Source organism: Pongo abelii, chromosome 8 (assembly GCF_028885655.2).
Source record: "Pongo abelii isolate AG06213 chromosome 8, NHGRI_mPonAbe1-v2.0_pri, whole genome shotgun sequence".
Taxonomy (NCBI): Eukaryota; Metazoa; Chordata; class Mammalia; order Primates; family Hominidae; genus Pongo; species Pongo abelii.
The window spans coordinates 17,767,286-17,786,561 of NC_071993.2; the positions used below are offsets into that span (position 1 = coordinate 17,767,286).

The following is a 19,276-nucleotide window of genomic DNA, read 5'->3' on the forward strand; positions in this document are numbered from 1 at the left end:
CTAGAGGAATTAAAGTATATAGGAGGATGTGCAAAGACTTTATGCAAATTCAATGCCATTTTATATTAGGGACTTGAGCATCCGTACATTTTGGTATCTGTGGAAGATCCTGGAACCAATCCCCCACGTATACCAAGAGACAACTGTGTATCTCTGTTGGCTGGTCCTGGTTTGTGTTTTTTATGATAAAACTCTAATTGTAAGTATGGTACTTTCTGAGTTATGTGAGTTGCTATGGTGAATTATCAATCCTGAAGGATAGTGGGAACTCCCAGTTTGTATCCAGTTGGTCAGAAGTGCCTGGGGACCCCAGAGCTTGTGTCTGAGGTTTGAAGTGAAGGGAGTCTTATGGAGAGCTGTGTCTTCAACCTGTGAAGTCTTTGCTGACTGGTTAGTTAGCATCAGAAGTATGCTAGCCCTCTGGGTAGTTAGCAGTGCATTGTTAGAGGGTTTCTGCATTTGAAAGTTAAGTTTGAAAACCATTAAACCAGGTATTATTGTTATTATTATTATTATTATTATTTTTGAGATGGAGGCTTGCTCTGTCACCCAGGCTGGAGTGCAGTGGCATGATTTCAGCTCACTGCAAGCTCCACCTCCCGGGTTCACACCGTTCTCCTGCCTCAGCCTCCCAGTTAGCTGGGACTACATGCGCCCACCACCATGCCTGGCTAATTTTTTGTATTTTTAGTAGAGATGGGGTTTCACTGTGTTAACCAGGATGCTCTCAATTTCCTGACCTCGTGGTCCGCCCGCCTCGTCCTCCCAAAGTGCTGGGATTACAGGTGTGAGTCACCATGCCCGGCTAAACCAGGTATTATTTAAGGTCAACATGTTACTATGACTTTTTGTGGCTTCATATTGCAGATACATGAGTATTATCATTTTTCTGAGCACTTAGACTGAGAGCATGGTTATTAAAATAATTCCCCAAAGTAAACCTTATTATTTTCAAGGGATTTACAATATATTACCAAAACTTGAACAATGATAGGTAAATTAATCTATCACATATTGGTGATAGATTAATGTTTTTCAAAAAAGTCTAGTTCTTGTTGTTTTATTTCCTTATTTAGAACTCTTGGCATTCTGATGTTTCTCGAAGTAGTACAAACACCTGAGCTAGTATTTTAGGTCTTAATGTTGTTCTCTTATTATTCCAAACTTTCACAAAGTAGTCTGTATTTCAGCCAGCCTAGATTCTTCCTTATACTTATTTTCTGTTTTGGTGACTTTACTTTTTACTTTATTCACTTAATTAGAAACAGATGAATTCATTATTCTGTCCTCTTCTTATTTTCTAAATACGTCGGGAAGCCCTTCCTGATTCTCCTCTTCTCTCTCTCCGGGATCTTTACCTTTCTTTCAATTTGCTTTGTGCTTTGCATTATTTGAAACCCTTTCAATCTTGAATTTAAGTCTATCTGCTGGTTTCATTTCCTTTCTTAGATTGTAAGCTACTTCTGATAGGGTATGGCATGGACTAGAAGGCTATTCCATTTTGCTGAATATGTGTTCAAATTTTATAATTGCCTGCAAGTAAATCGCTTTATTGAGATCATGAATTGTTTGGATCTTTGTATTAATTCTTACGCGAGGAATTAATTTGTGTGAATAATCTGCTTTTGCTATCTTCTATGTTAGAAGATTGTAGGGTAGCTAGGTAGGGACCCTACCTAACCAATACCCATTGGTTATTATCCACTTGGTCTTTACTAGATGCTTATTTTAGTTGTCCAGTGGTAGTGACTAACTAGCAGGTGATGCTGTGATATATAGCAGGTATTATACACCTGTAAAATATTTGGTCAGAGTTGACTGCTTTCTATTTTCTGTGCTTAAACTCACTTGACCTACTTCTGCTCTCAGTAGTAGGTCAAAATGAGGAAATAAGTGTACTCTGTTGATCTAGGCAGCAGGGCATGGAGGAGAGTATGGAAACAAGAATTTCATTATCACATGGTCAAGACCAACCATTACAGATAAGAATCTTGGTATGAGTCATTTCCACCATCCCCCCCAACCCATCTGTGTTTAAAAAATGGAGACTGCTATTGAAGATCTTGGTGATGTTATCTTTCAGCATATCTGCTTTTTGAACTGCAGTGTTCCAGTCAAGACTGGTTACCCTCTGCTTCTGTACAGCTGTTGTTTTGAAATATAATGATTTTTTTAAAGTTTTTTTTCCCTCCTACGCATATTCTTTTTCTCTTAAGTTGCTTTTTTCTTTTTCTTTTTTTGGTCTTTTTCTTTAACTTCCACATTAGAAGATAGTTTCCTCATGCCTGTAATCCCAGCACTTTGGGAAGCCGAGGTGGGTGAATCACCAGGTCAGGAGATTGAGACCATCCTGGCTAACATGGTGAAACCCCGTCTCTACTAAAAATACAAAAAACTTAGCTGGACGTTGTGGCACCCACCTGTAGTCCCAGGTACTCGGGACGCTGAGGCAGGAGAATCGCTTGAACCTGGGAGATAGAGGTTGCAGTGAGCCGAGATCGCACCACTGCACTCCATCCTGGGTGACAGAGCGAGACTCCGTCTCAAAAAAGAAAAAAAAGAGTTTCAAATAGCTTGCTTGTTTGCCCATGGCTAATACTGGAGAAATCAAAAGCACATTGGAAATTCTGATCATGTGGTTAGGTCTCATTGACTTTTAACTTCACTGTAGGTTGATCTGGTGGGCCATTGACTATGGAATTCTGCCTCTCCACTCCTCCTCCTGCAATATTACTGTCTTTAGGTCTTTCCTCTTGGGCTGACATAGAGCCCTCAGAAAAGAGTCTTCTGATTTCTTGGAGGGTAACGGTTCAAATGTTGAATCAGCCTTGTGTACCTGGGATGAATCTTAATTTGTCATGGCATATATAATTCTTTTTATACATTGTTGGAATCAGTTTGCTGATATTTTTGTTATCGGTGGAAGGTATCTGAGTTACTGGCAGTGAGTCTGTATGGATCTGCACCAGTCTCAGTTCTTGCCTCCTCAGAAGAAAGAATTCATCTGAGGGGTGTAAGGCAGACAAGGAGATGAGGCAAGTTTCAGAGCAGGAGTGGAAGTTTATTAAAAAGCTTTACAGCAGGAAAGAAAGGAAAGTGCGCTTGGAAGAAATCCAAGTGGGCGAGTTGAAGAGTAAGTGCGGTGTTTAACTTTGATCCCAGGACTCTATAGGTTGGCCCCTTTCCTGTGATTCTTCCCTTACGGTGGGCGGCCCACATGCGCAGTGTCCTCCTTATACTTGGGAGGTGAGCATGCACAGTGTGTTTAGAAAGTTGTATGCATGCCCATCGGAGGCTTTCTTCCCTTTTCTGGTGGATTGCCCCAGGAAGGTCATATACTGCCATTTTGTCTCTTAATGCACATGCCTGGGCTCACTCATCCAGTGCCTGAGATTTTATTGGAGCCCCCTTTTTTGCTTCTCCCTGGTGCCTGCATTCAATTAATACTTTAATGTTTAACACTTGTGGACTGTTAGGAGCTTCTCTCTCACTGCTGCAGGCTGCCAATTTATCACTTTTAGAGAGGCAATGTGATAATTGCTGAATCACCCAACATTCCTAGTGGGTGTGGGATAACCCTCTCCTGCCCTGCTCATAACTGTCTTACTACCTGTAACATTTTGTTGAGGATTTTTGCATTTATGTTCATGAGAGATATTGGCCTATAGTTTTCTTGTAATGTTTTTGTCTGGTTTTGGTATTAGAGTAATGCTGGCTTCACAGAATTAGTTAGGAAGAATCCCCTCTGCTTCTATATACTGCAAGAGATTACACAGAATTAGTATAATTTCTTCCTTAAATGTTCGGTAAATTTCACCAGTGAACCCATCTGGGCCTGTGCTTTCTGTTTTAGAAGATTATTAATTATTGATTCAATTTTTTAAATAGATGTGGGCCATTTAGATTGTCTATTTGTCGTATGTATTTCAGCAGATTATGTCTTTCAAGGCGTTGGTCCATTTCATCTAGGTTATCAATTTTGTGGGTATAGAGTCGTTCATAATGTTCCTTCATTTTCTTTTTAATGTCCATGGGGTCTGTAGTGATGTCCCTTCTTTCATTTCTGATATTAGTAATTGGTGTTTTCTCTCTCTCTCTCTTTTTTTTCCTTAGTTTAGCTTGGCTAGCAGCATATCGGTTTTATTGCTCTTTTAAAATAACCAGCTTTTGGTTGTGCTGATTTTCTGTATTGTTCTTATGTTCAGATTCATTGGTTTCTGCTCTAATTTTTGTTGTTTGTTTTCTTCTGCTTGCTTAGTTTGGATTTAATTTGCTCTTCTAGTTTCCTAAGGTAGAAGCTTATTGATTTTAGATCTTGATTCTTTTTAAAAATATGTATTCAATGCTATAAATTTCCCTCTAACCACTGCTTTTGTTGCATCCCACAAATTTTGCTAAGTTGTATTTTCACTTAGTTCAAAATATTTTAAAATTTCTTTTAAGTTTTTTTTTTTACTCTTGTTTAAAAGTGTGTTAATCTCCATATACTTTGGGATTTTCCAGCTATCTTTCTGCTATTGATTTCTAGTTTATTCCATTGTAATCACTATGTGATTTCTATTTTTTTAGATTTGACTTAGTTTGTTTTATGGCCCAGAAGGTGGTCTGTCTTGGTGAATGCTGCATGAGAGCTTGGGAAGAATGTGTATTACACTGTTGTTTTTGGATGAAGTAGTCTATAGATGTCAGTTGTCAATTATATACAGTTGGTTGATGGTGTTGTTGAGTTCAACTATGTCCTTTCTGATTTTCTGCCTACCTGACCCGTCCATTTCTTTTTTTTTTTTTGGTCTCACTCTGTCGCCCAGGCTGGAGTACAGTGGTGCAATCTTGGCTCACTGCAACCTCCACCTCCCGAGTTTGAGTGATCCTCCTATCTCAGCCTCCTGAGTATGTTCAGCTAATTTTTGTATTTTTTTGTAGAGAAGCAGTTTCGTCATGTTGCCCAGGCTGGTCTTGAACTCCTGGGCTCAAGTGATCTGCCCACGTCAGCCTCCCAAAGTGTTGGGATTACAGGCAAAAGCCAGTGTGCCTGGCCTCATCCTTTAACTTTTAATCTCTATGTGTTTTTATGTCTAAAGTGAGTTTCTTATAGACAACATATAGTTGTGTGTTGTTTTTTGATTCACTTTGACAATTTCTGCCTTTTAATTGGTGTAGTATGCAGACCATTGACATGTAAAGTGACTGTTAATATACTTGTGTTAATAGCTACCATATTTGTTACTGTTTTCTATTCATTGCCCTTGTTCTTTCTTCCCATTTTCTATTTCACTCTTTTTTTGGCTTTTGTGATTTTAATTAAGCAGTTTGCATGATTCTATTTTATCTCCTTTCTTGGCATAGCAGTTATACTTTTTTAAAAACTTTTTTTTTTAGTAATTGCCTAAGAGTTTTCAATATACATTCACAACTAATCCAAGTCTGCTTTCGGATAACACTGTACCACTTCATGTGTAATGCAAGTACCTTATAATAAACAAAAATATTATTAATTCCTCCTTCCCATCCCTTGCATCATTGCTGTCATTCATTCTACTTACATGGAAGCATACATAAGAATATCAGAATATATATAAAATCATAGGTAATGAATACATTGTTGCTGTTATTATTGAGAATAAACTATTTTCTGTTAGAGTAAGAAGAAAATTAAAAATAAAAATTATTTTTACCTTCGGGTATTCCATCTCTATTCTCTTCCTCTTTTTTTTTTTTTTTTTTTTTTTAAAGAGATAGGATCTTGCTCTGTTGCCTAACTGGAGTGCAGTGGTACGATTATAGCTAACTTCAGGCTCAACCTCCCGGGCTCAAGTGATCCTCCCACTTCAGCATTCTTGGTAGCTGGGAATACAGGTGCATGCCACCAGGCCCAGCTAATTATTTTTTTAACCATGAGGCCTTGCTCTGCTGCCCAGACTGGTCTCCAATTCCCATCCTCAAGTGATCCTCCCACCTCGGCCTCCCACAATGCTGGGATTACAGGCATGAGCCACCCTGCCCAGCCTCTAATGCTGTTTTTTTCTTTATGTAGATACAAGTTTCTAACTTAACATAATTTTTCTTCTTTGTGAAGAAGTTCTGCTAACATTGCTTTCAAGGCAGGTGTACTTGCAGTAGATTCCCTCAACTTTTGTTGAGAAAGTGTTTATTTCCTCTTCACTTTTGAAGAATAATTTCTTAGGATAAAGAACAGGCAGTTATTTTCTCTGAACACGTAAATATTTTATTTAAGGAAATACATTCAGTCAAAACTTGGTTTTCTTTCCTTCAGTCCCCTCTCCATATTATCAAAAAAAAATCCACAAAACTAGCTAAATAATTAACTTAATTACCTGAAACATTTTTATAAAGATTTACTAGCAAGTAAATAATCTTTTGCTAATGAAAATAGTATTTCTTATTTTAGTCTTTCTATTTGCAGATGGTGGTAGACCTATATATAATTTTTTTAATAAAGAAAAATCAATGCCTTTTGTTTTATACTAAGTAAAGAAGCAACTGCATTGTGAATAGGGAAAATAATTGCAAGAGATAATGAGGGTACATCTTTTCAAGACGGCCATGAAAATAACTAGAATGCTGGCAACTATTCTGATTTGTTGTTAAGACTTGATTATACTATAGTTTTGTGATTTAAATGTGATTATATATCTTTTAAAGATTTAAAAAATAATGTTTCTGCAATCCCCTTTACAATCTACAGAGAAAGCAACCAGCGAGATGAATACTGCTGAGGACTGGGGCCTCATTTTGGATATCTGTGATAAAGTTGGTCAGTCTCGCACTGGGTAAGTATTTAGTGTTTCAAAGGATTTTTATTTTTCCTTTTTAAAAAATACGAAAGGCCAGGTGCAGTGGCTTGCACCTGTAGGCCCAGCCCCTCAGTAGGATGAGGTGGGAGGATCGCTTGAGCCCAGGAGTTAGAGGCTGCAGTGTGTGATGATTACACCCATGAACAGCCAATGTACACGAGTCAGGGCAACATAGTGAGACCCCCGTCTCTTAAAAAAGAAGGATCAGGAGGTAAAGTATATTACCATTAAATTTAGTTTAAAAAGAGAATATTTTTATTAAAAAGATTTGAAGAATCATCCCATTTAAGTTATATACCTTTTAACCAGTTAGGGTAACATGGCTGGTAAAAAGTTGATACTTTAATCACCCTCCTTCATATTTTCTTCTGGAATCTCATTTTTCCCACTGATTTTAGAGTTATTAGTGATTTCTCAGTTACCAAGTTTCATGGTTATTTGTGAGTTCTTTTCTCCTTTGTCAGATTTGCAACATTGCACCTAATGAATCAGTTAGGTGGAATTGAAAATAAATTTTTTCTTTCTATTGAAAGATTAGGGGAATAGAATCTTAAAGTTTTTGGCACATATTACAGAGCTTTCCAAACAGTACAATAATTGGATTAATTGGTGTGGATATGGGTGATTTCTTCAGCTCCTGGGCTAACAGCATTAGCCTTTAGCAGTTTCATTTACTGCTTTATGCCACACAAATGGTATTGTCTTATTTGTGCACTTTCATGTGAAAAAGATTAGGAAGCGCTGCTGCATTATACTTGATACTTGCAGTGGTAATATTAAGCCTTTGCCGGTGTCTTCTTTGCCTCTTCTTCCTTCATCCCTATATATAGATGTTCCTGAAACTTTCCCTGATTCATTTTTTATTTCTAAGATTTTTTCTTTTGGTCTCACAACTTCCAGCTGTCTTTATGTAGATGGCATCTGTATTTTCAGCTCTTCTTACTCAAGCAGTAGTCTTATGGACACTGCATTATTTCTGGATATCGTTCTATATAAGCCTTCATCTCACCATCTAGAAACCAGAACTCCTGTCTCTTTTTGCTTTAAACCTACTTTCCTTCAGTTTTTCCATTTCAATTAATGACGAGGTGATTCTTTCATTGCACTAAAACTTGAGTCACCTCCACATTTATTACTCAATTCTGTCCGTCTGCCTTCATAATCTCTCTCAAAATGTTGATGTTTTAAAGTCTCCTTAATCAAGTTTTTGAGCATGGCCAAATGGTGCAGAGGCAGTCTTCTTCAGGGGCTGTCTACCTTCCACTCTAGCTTTTTTTGGCCCCTAATGTCCTCCCACTATGACGTTCCCAAAGAATCTCCCAAATGTGGTCCTATCCATCCCCTTTGTTGTATTTACATTTTAGTATATTCTGACCTGGTTCATTAATTTAATTGAAAATTTTTAACTACTGTGTGTTACATATTGCGTTCCCTTTTCTCCATTTTTATTTGCCCTACTTTACTATGGACGTTCCTTACCTTGCCTAGGCTAGCAAATTAACCCACTGGCATTTTTTTTCTGTTTCCATCTCTTTTCTAATTCTTATATCCAGTTGCCGTATAACAGCTGTGTTCATGTTACTCCCCTACCTTCCATACTGAGTTCAGTTTAAACTCCTTAGTCTTCTGAATCATTCATTTTCATTTTTTTCCCTCTTGTATAACATTCATTTCAGCTCAACTATTTGAGTTCCAGTGCGTTTTTTCTACCTTAGTTTGATGCTTTTGGTCCTTTTGTTTCTTGAGGATGGAATGTTTTCCTCTTTAATTTCCCATCTCTGTATCTCATATCCTTTCAGACCCAATGTAGATACCACTTCTTCCACAAAGCCTTTCCTTATCCCCTTTACTGACAATGGTGTGATCCTCTGAATCCTCAAAGCACTCTATCAAAACTATTCTTATTTGTGTTTTTTCCTGCATTTTAGTAACTTATATCTAATGAACTGAAGTTTCTTAGATATAAATCAAGTAGATTTGTAGAATGAGTGGTCCATGAACTTTTGTTGCGCATGGGAAAGAAGCAAATAGCTTAGTGGTGGAGATCATGTACTCTAGAGGGAGATTGCCTGGGTTCAAATCTTGGCTCTAGCCATTTAGCTATGTCGTACTGGGTAAGTAACTTATCTTTCTGGGCCTTAGTTTTCCAGTTTACCACCTAAGAATAATAATAGTATCATCTTCATAGGGGAGTTGTTATGACTTTGAGATTAGTTTTATCAAGTGTTTATAACAGTACCTGGCACATGGCTGAATGAGTGCAACGCTGCCCACTTTTGATTGAAGTCATATTTTGTGACAGTTTCTGTTGAAGACTGGGCACCAAGCTAGACCACTTCGTGCATATTTTGGAGATAAAAGTTTTATCTAGCATTACAGCTGCAAAGCCCCTCCTCTATCTGTTCACTTTGTTGGTTTCCTTTTTATCTTTACTTTGGTGTTTTTCATTTTGTAGACGCTTTCTGTAGTAATTGGGTCAATTGCTTGAAGTTGTTTGTCAAAAGGCAAACCCCCTTTTACAACTACAAATATTCCATGTTTTTCCAGTTAAAAAATCAATTTGTAATGCATCTGAAATTCTGTATGTTGTAGCACAAAGCTGTAGAGATCAATTTGTTTTTCTTCATGTTAACGTTATTCTGCCAGAAATGTTTATTATTCTTTTCCCTATTTTATTTCCTTTCTTATTTGAAATTTACTAATTTATAGCTTTAAAAATATTTTTTATTTGTCTTTTTGTTTTTATCCAGTATCGATAGGTTTAGATACATGCTCATTTTTTTTAGTTTTTCAAATTTATTTTTAAACTACATACTTTCTCTCAGTATATTCCTTAATATTTGAATTGTCAGTTGGGGATTTTAATTGACATTATACTAAGTCTATGAATTTACTTAGGAAATATTTTCAACTTCAGCGAATTCGATAATGAAGGTGGATCTGTTTGTTCTTTTAGTCAGTGTTTTTTCCTTTTCTTCTTCCTTCCCTCCTTTTTCTTCTTTTTTCTTCCCACTTACTCACTTAGTTTTGACTCCTTTAATAGTTATTGCTCTGGTTCTTTTAAATCCCCATCAAGTTAATCTTCAAGTATTTATTGTGTGCATAAATGGGATATCTTGTTTTACCTCTTGTTAATGAAGAGTTGTTTGAAAAGGATTAAACAATAATTGAGATACCATTCTAATATTATTGAGGTTTTAAAAAAATGTCAGGCCTTCAATAATTGCTCATGTATGTAGTTTCTTTCAATAATACTGTTTAACATACATCTCCCATTGTGTTTTTTCTTTCTTGTTCTCCCTTCATAATCTCATATTAGGAAATAGTAAACATAAGGGTCATATTAGGACATTCATAGGCCCTAGGCACTTTTGCCTTCTTGGGCCCCTCTTTCTATTAAAAAAATTAAAAATATTTTATGACTACATTGTTTTAAGGAAAAATATATTAGTATTATATATTAAAACATTTTCTTTGAAGCAAAAGTTCTCTTTTTTCTTATTTTAAAAGAAATTAAAACATTTACATGTACTTCTAAAATTATAGTGAGTCATAGGCCCTGTGCCTACATGCCTAATGCATAAGCATTTACAGAATTGGGTTATATATTCACAGATCAACTTAGTAATAGAAAATTGTTAGGTTTCTTTCAGGTAAGCACTAAACTGTGGGATACTTATGGTGACATTCCTAGTATGTCATTTGTTTTTATTTTTGTGGTAAAATATATATAAAATAAAATTAACTATTTTAAAGTGTTCACTTTAGTAGCATTAAGTACACTCAAATGCCCACTGTCTGTCTCCAGAACTTATCCATCATCCCAAACTGAAACCCTGTGCCCATTAAACAATAACTCATTCCCCTTTCCTCCAACTCCTCTTAAACATTTATAATTTGTCTTTAATATTTTAAATCATTTTATAATTAGTATATAAGGACAACTTATAGAAATCTGGTTTATGTTTTGTAGGAACCTGTGACTGGATATGGGTTGCTGATGGTAGCATAAGAATGTTGAACAGTACTGTAGGCTGCCATTGAGGTATTCTAAATATCTGATGTGCTTTAGAGAAGACTATAACATGTAAGTGGGATGAGAGGGGAAAGAGGACATGAGTTTTCCAGAGACAAATTCAGATAGAGTCTTTTGAAGTAGAGGGATGTTGTAGATTGGAATGCAGTTCAGAAGTGATTTGTGTTTCAGACAACAATCTAGATTTAGAAAAAAAAATATTATTGCTATTTGGTGTTAGCCTGAAATTTTGTAAAGTGCAGAGATCTTTTTAAGAGGACAGATTCAGAGATGGTGGAAGGACTTTAGGAGGAGCATTTCACTTTCAGTAATATTGTATTTTTTAAACCAAAATGATCTGTAACTAGTAATATATAGTAGAATTATTTAGAGGATAAATAAAATGAAATGGTTCATATTATTTTAACCTTTTTTCTCTTTTGGCTTCTTTTTTTTTAAAGTTGTCTGTCTTAAAATTATGGTAGTTTGAAAAATATTCTTAGGTTTTAAAGGGGGAGAAAAGAGCTATTATTGTGAAGTTTCATTTAGTCAGAACTGTGACCCGGAAACATGGCTCTCAGTGGTGCTGTGAAAAAATTTTCTTAATTCCTTCTCTTAAAAAGAAAGAAACCAGACAAACCAATTTTCTGTTCTTTAAACTCACATATACATATGCATATGCATATATATTTATGTTTGTTGATTTAAAGAGATACACATGCTTATATAAAGTATTTACTTCTTTTAAAAATAAGTATGTATTCACGTGGCTTAAATGTTAAAACAATTTAAAAAGATGGACATTGACAAGTCTAATTCCTATCCCTGTTTCACTGCTCTCATCTTCTGTAGGTTACCACTTCTGTATATTTTGTATCTTTCCATTATTCTTTTACACAAACGTGAATACATTTTCCCCCATTTACATGTAATAAGCATATTGTATATATTCTTCTGCATTTATTACTTAATTACTTATCGTCACTTATTGAATACTTATTATATCCTGTCAGTCTTAGAAATGTATTTAGGTCTATTAGTATTGGACAAATTTAAAAATTATTTTCTAGTTTAACATTAATTTTGGTTAGTGGCATGTAGAATATCTAATACGTATACATAATTACTGAATAAAAATTAGTAATTTTTAGTAATAATCTCAATTTCAGAAAACCTACTAGATGTAATCCCTGTTTACTTCATTTAGGTTGTAGTTTTTTTTTTAATCCTGAAATATTTGATTATGCCAAACCTAAAACTTTAGCAAACATTCTGAAATTTTTTTCTAACGTCTCAAGATATTCACATGATTTTTAGTGTGCAATTTCCAGTGTATGAGTAACTAGTGAAGAATGCCCAGCCAATTAGGTCATATGATGGGCTGAACAGCCTTCATTTGTTTAGAAATCAAGAGAACTTTCACAATGATAATAGCAGTTTTCTTTAACATGTCTTCACATAAATAATTTTTCTGTGTTAGTGTTGATTGATTTGTTTATATTATCATATGTAAACATAGACATGAGGATAGATACTGATTATCTGCAATAACAAGTTAAAGTTCTGTAATTGACCTCTAGATTAATTTTTGCTATTATTTTATATGTTAACTGTCTTTGCTTAACTTTAGCCAAAGGTATAGTTGACTGAAGGTGGAAAACATCATGTAACTTTTTCTTTACCTGACTAATGGATATATTTTGGTACTAAATTTATTGTAACAGAATGAGAAAGATCATATGATAGTCATTACTGGTGTTTTGTGAAAAACACAAATGTAAGCCTTTGGGAAGGAGTTTTGTTAAAAATGTTTTTCCTTGGCTTTGTATTTTTTTTATTTTTATTTTTATTTTTTGAGACGGAGTCTTGCTCTGTTGCCCAGGCTGGAGTGCAGTGGCGCGATCTCGGCTCACTGCAAGCTCCGCCTGCTGGGTTCACGCCATTCTCCCGCCTCAGCGTCCCGAGTAGCTGGGACTACAGGCACCCGCCATCATGCCCAGCAAATTTTTTTTTGTATTTTTAGTAGAGACAGGGTTTCACCGTGGTAGCCAGGATGGTCTCGATCTCCTGACCTTGTGATCTGCCCGCCTTGGCCTCCCAAAGTGCTGGGATTACAGGCATGAGCCACCCTGCCCGGCCTTTGGCTTTGTATTGCTTTGTCCTGGACTGGACTATGACTATTTCCAGCCTTCAGTAGGAAGTTGAAAGAATATTTACTGATTTTTGTAAGGGAAAAATAATCTCTGAGCTGGATATCCTAGAGTTGAAAGGGCAGCATCAGTAGAGAAACAGACCACTTTCAAATCTTTTTTTCTTCCTATAATCATATCCTCATTTTACAGGACTTTATCTTCAAAGTCTTTTAAATGCTTTTTTAAGAATAATCATCACTTATTGACTACTTACTGTTTGCCAGACCTTGTTACAGTGCCCTATGAACGTTTTGTTTGATTATCACAGTAGTTCTAGGTACTGTAGATTCTCTCAACTTTTCAAGTGAGAAATCTAATTGATATTTAGGTTTCTTTTATATAACTTAAAATAGGTGAGGTGAAGTGTTCCAGCAGAATTAAATGTTTTTTTTTTTTTTGAGACAGAGTTTCACTCTTGCTGCCCAGGCTGGAGTGCAATGGTGCGATCTTGGCTCACTGCAACTTCTGCCTCCCGAGTTCAAGCGATTCTCCTCTCAGCCTCCTAAGTAGCTGGGATTACAGGTGCACGCCACCATGCCCGGCTATTTTGTATTTTTAGTAGACATGGGGTTTCAGTGTATTGGCCAGGCTGGCCTCGAACCTCTGACCTTGTGATCTGCCCTCCTCAGCCTCCCAAAGTGCTGGGATTACAGGCGTGAGCCACCACATCCAGCCCATAGAATTTTTTTTAAAAACATGATCTTGATTTCCATGTTGCGCACAGTTTCATAAAATGGCAGAATTTCTTTAATTCGTTTCATTCTCTTTGCATTAGTCATTTTTTCTTTTATTTGTCAAACACTGAATGCCAAGTATCATGCTTTGGCTATACAGTGGTGAATAAAGCAGGCATAGCCTTTGCTGTCATTGGTGCTGATATTCTAATGGTGGAAGATGTGAAATAAACAGATAAACAGGTGATGGTCAATAGCTAAGAAGCTAGTAACCAGAGTGCTATAATGGAAAATAAAAGGGTAGACTGGTACTAGGGGGTTACATTTATGCTATAATTTTAATGTTGAAAAGAGACAAAGTTCAAAGCACTGCATCCCAGAAAGAAGCAATAGCCTGTAGGTAAATGCTGAATGCTACAAGGTAGAGAAAACTTGATGCCTTCTAAGAACTTGAAAGTTACAGAGTAGCTGGAGCAGAAGTCAGTTGCCCTGAATGAGCGCAGAGTTGGGTTTCAGAGTGAGTTAGAAAAATAGAAGATGATGGTTGGAATGTAGGATGCTTTAAATTAAGACTATAGAGGGTTTTCAATTATTGGTAATGACAAGGTCTAATGATTCCAAGGTCCATCGGAGTTAGTAAGATGTGATAGAAGTTGAAAAGCCAAGGTGTTGAAAGCATCACTTACACTGTTATTAAAAGCTCCAAGAATTAGGACAGGAGTGATGTTGGAGAGAGAGGCAGTGATCCAGTAGCTAAAATAATTGACAGGTGAAGGGGCATTTGAGATTTTTAAGTAAACTGCAACATGAGGGGACTGACGTGATTGGAGCTGGGCAGTTTTAGGAAAGAGGGAGAATGGTTTGGAAGAGGCAAGGGAAACGAATGCACATTGCTTAGCATAATGCATATTGAACAGATAGTACAGAGGTCAACCCCGGCACAATTTCCCCAATTATTCACATTTTTCATTAGTGTATATATTTGTTACAAGATATGAACCAATATTGATACATTACTATTAACTAAAGTCCATAGTTTACGTTAAGGTACACTTTGTTTTGTATAGGTCAATGGGTTTTGACAGCGTTTATAATGACATATGTCTACCACTGTGTAATGACACGTATCTGTCATTACAGTACCATGCAGAATAGTTTTATCACCTTAAAATGACCTGTGCTCCATCTGTTCATTCCTTTCCTTCCTCTTTGAACTTTAAACAGCTGCTGATCTTTTTACTGTTTACAACTTTATCTTTTCCAAGTGTTGTGTAATTGGGATCATAGACTATATAGCCTTTTCAGACTGGCATCTTTCACTTACCAATATGCATTTAAGGTTCCTACGTGCCTTTTCGTGGCTCAGTAGTTCATTTCCTCTTATTGCTGAATACTGTTCCATTATATGGATGTTCTACAGTTTGTTTATTAACCTACTGAAGGACATCTTGATGGCTCCCAGTTTTTGTGATTTTTAATAAAGCTGCTATAAACATTAATTTGCAGGCTTTTGTGTTGACATCGTTTTCAGTTCAGTTGGGTAAATATGTGAGAACATGATTGCTGGATCATATGGTAAGACTGTTTATCTTTGTTAGAAGACACCAGTCTGTCCCCACAGTCTCAGTATGGTTTTAGTTTTTACATTCAAGTCTTTGATCTATTTGGAATTTATCCTGTTAGGCAGTAGGAAGTATGATTCTAACTTTATTCTTTTCTATTTGGCTACCAAATATCCCAACACCATTTACTGAATAGTCCATCTTTTTTTCCTTCTGATTTGAAATACTTCTTTTATATATTATATTTGCATATGTATTTAAGTCTGTTTTTCTCTTTTGACCCGTTGGTATGTGTCTAAACACATTCTGCTACCACATGGTTTGAATTATTAATATGTTTTGACATTTGGTACGACACGGTCTTGAGGTTTTTTTTTTTCCTGAAATGTTCTTTTAGATATTCTTTCCCCTTCCTACTCTCCTTAGATAAACTTTCAAATTGAGTTGACTGGTTTAAAAACAAAACTTTTTGTTTAAATTGGCCTAGTTTTAAATTAACAAATTTATGTCTTTATGATATTAAATCTTCCTATCCAAGAACATAGCATCTCTTTTTGTTTATAACCTTTAGTAGTGTTTTTAAGTTTTCCTCTTAAAAGTCTTGTACGTTTTTTGTAATGTTTCTTATGAGGTATTTTGTCCTTTTTGCTGCTATTTCAGTGGGGTTTTTCTTTCACTGGGAATTTCCCTTCTTTTTCTTTCTTTCTTTTTTTTTTTTTTTTTTTCCCTGAGATGGAGTCTCGCTCTGTTGCCCAGGCTGTAGTGCAGTGGCGCAATCTCAGCTCACTGCAAACTCCGCCTCCCAGGTTCACACCATTCTCCTGCCTCAGCCTCCCCAGTAGCTGGGACTACAGGCGCCTGCCCCCATGCCCGGCTAATTCTTTTTTTTTCTTTTTTTTTTTTTTTTTTCGTATTTTTAGTAGACACGGGGTTTCACCGTGTTAGCCAGGATGGTCTTGATCTCCTGACTACGTGATTCGCCCGTCTCGGCCTCCCAAAGTGCTGGGATTACAGGCGTGAGCCACTGCGCCCAGCTGGGAATTTCCCTTCTTAAAGGGTAGACGAGATTATAGCATCTGTGTATCTGGAAGAGAATGATGCACTGTGAGGGGGAAATTGAGATGATGATTCAGGAGAGAATCGGGATAACAACAGAAGTCAAGTTGTTGACTAGGCAGTAGGGAATGGGATCCGATGCGAGCTGATTTTTCTATCTTTACTTGTCTAGACAATGATTTTACTTTTTTATTTTACTAAGTCTTAAAAACACCGTATATTTTATAGAATGAGACTTGTAGAATTCTAATGACTATTGCGCTTGTTTTGCAGATGAGAAAACTAAAGCCCTGAGATTTTAATGTGACTTGTCTAAAAGGAGTGAGCAGAGGCAAAATTAGAAGTCAGATTTCTTTACTTCCCATTTTATGTGTTTTTCTACCTTCAGTGTGCTGTGTGCTTAAGTGATTGTATGAGCAGTTATATTTGAAGATTAAAATTACGAATCAAGACATACCAATCTTACATTAAAGTTTTTGGTGATTCCTCTCTCCCCATACGTTATGTTACATTGTGTTTTGTTTGACTGAAATATACCTTAGTGTTATATGCTCTGGGAAACTCAAAATATCATCATACTGAATTTAATCCTCAATATTTTAGTTCAGCATGTAGAAGTTTAGTTTACCTCCTTTTCTAATGAAGTCCTTTGGGACTTACATGAACATGTTTGTTAAATAATAGTCAAATAACGTCACTGTATATATTTATCTATATTCATGTTCCATTATCTCATAAGAAATGCCTACTTAATAAGCTTAACATTAAGGGAATAATTTGATATTTGTACTCTATATTTTGCCCCTTTTTATATGTTGTGTGGGTTATGTTTTATGTAATGTATGTTACAAATCAAATTTGCATTTTGAATATGTTCAGTATATAAAGATTGCGTTATTGCTGTTGTGATTTCTTTTGTATTTTTATATTAGAATTCTCTTACAGTCTGTGACATGCCTTCATGCTTATGAAAGGCATCTAAATAAGGCTCTACTCAGTATTCAAGGAGCATTCATATTATCTGTTAATTTCTAAAAATATTTAGTTCATTCAGCAAAGATTTGAGTTCCCATGTCTTTTAGCTCCTATGTGTCTGCTAGGTCCTGGTATACTAAGACCTATAGAAGCTATGCCTGCACATGCCCCTCGTTCCTCCAGTATAAACACACATATGTCCTTGAATGGTAAACCACAGTAAAGCTTTTTTTGTAGCATTTTAGATGAAGATGTAAAGTTTAAATCACTCTAAAATAACTTTGAAAGCTACAGTTGTAAAAGTAAAGATAAAAAAGGAAACATTTTTGTGTTTTCAAGAGCTAACATTGTTGAGAGTCTCTAAATCCCTGGCATGAGTCTAGGAGTTTTGTATTAACATTCTGATAAGGAGGTATTAGACATCTCCTCTTTTACAGATGAGGTCTGTCAAAGCTTCAAATCGTTTTTCTACTGTATCACAATGCTTCTTTTGTTTAGTAATGGTTTTCAGCCTGGGTGGTATTGCTCCATTAGGGATGGTTTCAGGTGTCCCATGACAGGTGGGTTACTACTGATGTTACTGATGTAGTAACTAGCAGGGATCAGGGATGCAACATGCCAGATAGTCTTTCACTAGTGTCCTTGTACGTTTTTAGTCTGACTTCATAGGTTATTAGAGGTTAACCATGCAAACATATTTGTTAACCATGTTTTTTATTATTGCTATTGATAATTTTTGTTTTGATCATTTTTCTTTTATATTTGCAATACTTTTAGGCACATACCCTGTTATTTTTGTTATGTCCTGAGAGAGGGATAATGAAGAGGTGATATCCTCATTTTGAAAGATTGGTCTAAAAATCATTTATTAATTTAGTAATATATACAGGAATTAGAATTTAAATTTACTGTATTTTCAATGACAATAATTTCCTTAAGAGTATAAAATCTTCCTGTCACTGCTTGACATATGGTTTTTATGATACTAAAAAGTGCTTTTCAATGGAGATATAGAGCTATTTGAAATAAGAGACTTTCAAAAGTTTTAAACAGCACAGGATGTCACAAATCTTGACTCCTTTTTCCAACAATAACTTTAAATATTCTTGGCTTCCTCCTATATAGTAATGGGAATACCTTTTCAGGTAATCTCACTAACTGGTGACTGTGCCTAACGTTGAGCTATAGATCTCTCAGAACTGTATAACAGTATACCTATAAGTAGATAGACATTTGTAAATAATATAGTGACATTGTTGAAAACTTACCGTGGGCCATTCAAAGACATTTGAAATTTAACTTTTCTTGGAAAAGAATTGCAAGAATGCAAAATTGCTTTTAGTTTTCCTTGATCCTCTGACTGTAGAATTGAGCTGTATCATATACATGTTTAACCTACTGAATTTTACTATATTGTTTTCCAGCCTCCTCAGATTTTTTCCCAAAAAACTTGTGCCTGCCAGTTCATTTAGTGAGTTTATATGTGCTGTCTCACAATTACAATTCTCACTTTTCTCAGTGTCAATACCTCGCTGTGCTGAGGGCCATTCTTGCTCAGAGCATGCATATTTTATCTAACATAGTCCTGTATGCAAGCCAGCTCCTTCAACTGTTGCTCAAAGTAACAGTTTTGCTTTAATAATTGAGGAGAAGTTGGCTGTATTGGACACATTTGAGAGACGGTTCATGAGTTCTCTAATAGTTAAATCCCTAATCAAAGAAAATGGATTAACTGCAGTTTTGGCCTTACACCTTGACTTTGGAAACTGACCTTAAGAATGTTGCTCTTCTGTGACATCTTACAGCAGTGTGATCTGTGTTATGGTCATTTATCAAATCATAAGAGAAGAGCAGGTGTTTTTAGGTGGAAAACTGGGAAAGGTGAGACAGAATTCTCCTTTCCCTGTTCTTTGTCCGTGTCCCTGACCCCTATCTTTTTCTTTTCCCATCTCAAGATAAGGAAAAGAGAGGGTGTGTCTTACAAAAA

At 35.9% G+C, this 19,276-nt stretch overlaps 1 protein-coding gene across 4 annotated transcripts in view; it reads left to right on the plus strand.

Moving 5' to 3' along the window:
• The window catches only part of STAM (signal transducing adaptor molecule), a 72,047-nt gene that overhangs the window by 9,760 nt on the left and 43,011 nt on the right, over positions 1-19,276 (plus strand). For 2 of the 4 annotated variants that reach the window (XM_054522009.2, XM_002820566.5), the window contains exon 2: positions 6,707-6,791. The exons of 1 other annotated variant lie outside the window; for it this stretch is intronic. In XM_054522009.2, coding sequence (XP_054377984.1) covers positions 6,707-6,791 — 85 coding nt within the window. Of the gene's footprint in view, positions 1-6,705; positions 6,792-19,276 lie in introns of those variants that run through there. One more of the 4 variants, XM_054522011.2, reaches the window with a different exon arrangement.